The sequence below is a fragment of the Artemia sp. Qi Xiang Cuo genome, chromosome 5 (assembly GCF_049724085.1).
Source record: "Artemia sp. Qi Xiang Cuo chromosome 5, ASM4972408v1, whole genome shotgun sequence".
NCBI lineage: Eukaryota > Metazoa > Arthropoda > Branchiopoda > Anostraca > Artemiidae > Artemia > Artemia sp. Qi Xiang Cuo.
This window is the reverse complement of record NC_142798.1, coordinates 82,993,238-82,995,865: the sequence shown is the minus strand read 5'-3', so window position 1 is coordinate 82,995,865 and position 2,628 is coordinate 82,993,238. Positions and strand designations below refer to the sequence as shown.

The window sequence follows — 2,628 nt, the reverse complement described above, 5'->3', positions numbered from 1 at the left end:
ATATTTTCGAGGTACATCCTCTTATCATCCCTGGTTGCTGCGTTGAATTACTTATGGAGACGCTTGTACTGCACTTTCAGGTTGTGTACGTATTTTCTAGAACAAGTCGTGCTATGGTCATACTTATCTTCGAGGATTTTGAGTTTTGACCTTTGATCAATAATATCCCAACTACTTTCAGATATCCACTGCTCTTTCTTCTTCCTATTGTAGCCCACAGCTTCTTTTGCAACCTCTTTCATGGTTTCTGCAATTTTGTCCCACTGACTATCTAGCAACACTTCGTCCCTTAGAAGGGAAAACTTGTTTGACAAAGCTGTAGTATACTTTTGCAATACGTTCGGGTCCTGCAATTTCCTCAAATTAAAGGTTTTCACTGGCCGCTGGGGCTTTGTCACGGTTTTTAGTTTCAGCTTGAACTTGGCAACAGCAAGTTGGTGATCGGAATAACAGTCGGCACCTCGGATGGTTCTAACATCCTCTAAACATCGTCGCCTGCGCCTGTCAATTAGGATATGGTCTATTTCATTTCGTGTTACACCATCAGGCGAGTTCCAAGTATACTTGTGAATCTGTTTATGTGGAAACCATGTGGCGCCGACGATAAGTTCATGAGTAGCGCAAAAATCAATTAGTCGCACACCATTGTCATTAATTTCCCCCAGTCCATGTTTAGCGAGGATAGTTGGGGCATAAGAAGCATCACCTCCAACTTTAGCATTAAGTCCCCACACACAGTCACAATATCATGACGATGCGTTTTTGCAACAACATTCGATAGCGCACGATAAAAGTCATCTTTGGTTCGATCACAGGCATCATTCGTTGGGGCGTACACTACAATAACTGTCAATTTGGCCTGTGAAGTGGCGAAACGGGCACGAAGAATCCACTCACCAATTGGTTCCCAGTCCACTGGGCATTTTTCGGCCCGATTACTTAGTGCCATTGCGACACCTGCTTCTTTTCTAGTCTCAAGTCCGGAATACAATACGTGGTAAATCTCAGTTTCCAAAGTCCCAAAACCAGTAAGCCTGGTCTCAGAAAGTCCAGCAATGTTAATACGGAACTTATCAAGGGTTCTCATAACACTGTTGAGTTTTCCTGGCTGTGTTTCTTGATTAACTGTTCTAACATTCCAATATCCAATACGAAAACAATCGGCCGTTTTCAAGAATCCAGTCCGGGGGCGTGCATTAGTTGTCATCACAGAAGAAGAAGAAGTCAATCCGAGGCTATCTGTTGCTGTTTCTTGAGTAATTAGTTTTTACGGTGGCGGGTTACTAGCCCACCGACCAACCAACGAATTGGAACAAAATGGTCAGCTTAGATTAGTATAAGCAGGGGTACCGCGAGCAGGTTGCTGACCACCGCCCCCAAAATCTGAGTATATATTAGTGTGTTATTTTTTTCCTTATCTATACAAACCTTAATGCTTTATTTGTATACTGATATCAAAATTTTTCTTTTGACCACAGACCTAGTTTTTTTGCAACCCATTTTTGGTTAATTTTTTTTTACATCAACCAAAGTTGGATGCAACTTCAACCAATTTTTGGTTAATGTACCACTTTTTGGTTCATATCTACCAATGGTTGATGCATCGCAAAAGCTTGTAGTTAGCATCTCCCAAGATAATCCTTATCCGAAATCAACGTCAACAAAATCCAGTAATAAGTGAGAATTTACTACCAATTTATTTACTGAAAAGTGAATTTAAATCAGTAGTTTTCAAGGCTTAAGATGTAAAAGTAATTGGCTTACAGCCTAAATGGCAGCCATTAGATTGAAGAAAATGTAATATTTTGTGTTTAAGTGAAATCTGTGGTTACTAAAAAAAATGTTATGTATAATTTATCCAAGGCATTCCTAACCCCGCAAGATAGACATTAAATCAACAACATTATCCAAGAATTAAATTATTAACGGGAATTAAATTTAAACTCAAATTAATCAAATAGTTTCAAATAGAAATTTAAATATAACTTAAGTAAAGACACTAATATAATGCTTAAGCCATTGTGGGTCAAACTAAAAGAGAAGATGCATGTTATCAAGCGGTGTGAAAACAAAATTTATCGTCATCAGACGAAAAGAATAAAGAAAAAAAGAAGAAAGAAAAAGAAAAGAGAAGAAAAAAGAAGAAGAAGATAATAACAAAAAAGAAGAAGGAAAAAGAAAAGAGAAGAAAAAAGAAGAAGGAGATAATAACCAGGATAAATTCCAAAAACTGATATCCTTGGAAGAACAGACATAACTTTTGGCCATAAACATGACCCCAAAGAAACCCACTGAGGTTACATGTATAGATTGACCCATAAATAATGGCAGCATAAGAAGTATGTACAAAATAATTAATTTTTTTTTTGTTTTAAAAGTGAAATATACAGAGTTGGGGACAACTCTTGTTAAAGGGGAGAGTACTGTGGTAATTGCCTATTTAAACATTAAATAATTTAACACGAAATAAAACATTAATAACGCAAAAAATACAAAATACTATGTTTTGAAATACCACTTTTTATTAGGATAAAAGTACACATCCTGGAATGTGTGGGCTTGAAAGGAACTGGCTCAGTAACCAATTTCCTTGTTAAGTACGTCAATTAGCCGGATAAATATGGTTGA

At 37.1% G+C, this 2,628-nt stretch overlaps 1 protein-coding gene across 1 annotated transcript; it reads right to left on the bottom strand.

Moving 5' to 3' along the window:
• Nucleotides 1-47: 47 nt before the first annotated feature.
• On the bottom strand, nucleotides 48-1,207 carry LOC148952632 (protein CFDP2-like). Its single transcript, XM_089089243.1, has 2 exons — nucleotides 787-1,207; nucleotides 48-712 (listed from the first exon to the last, which is right to left on the bottom strand). The coding sequence occupies exons 1-2, from the start codon at nucleotides 1,205-1,207 to the stop codon at nucleotides 48-50; spliced, it is 1,086 nt and encodes a 361-aa protein (XP_088945369.1).
• Nucleotides 1,208-2,628: the final 1,421 nt, after the last annotated feature.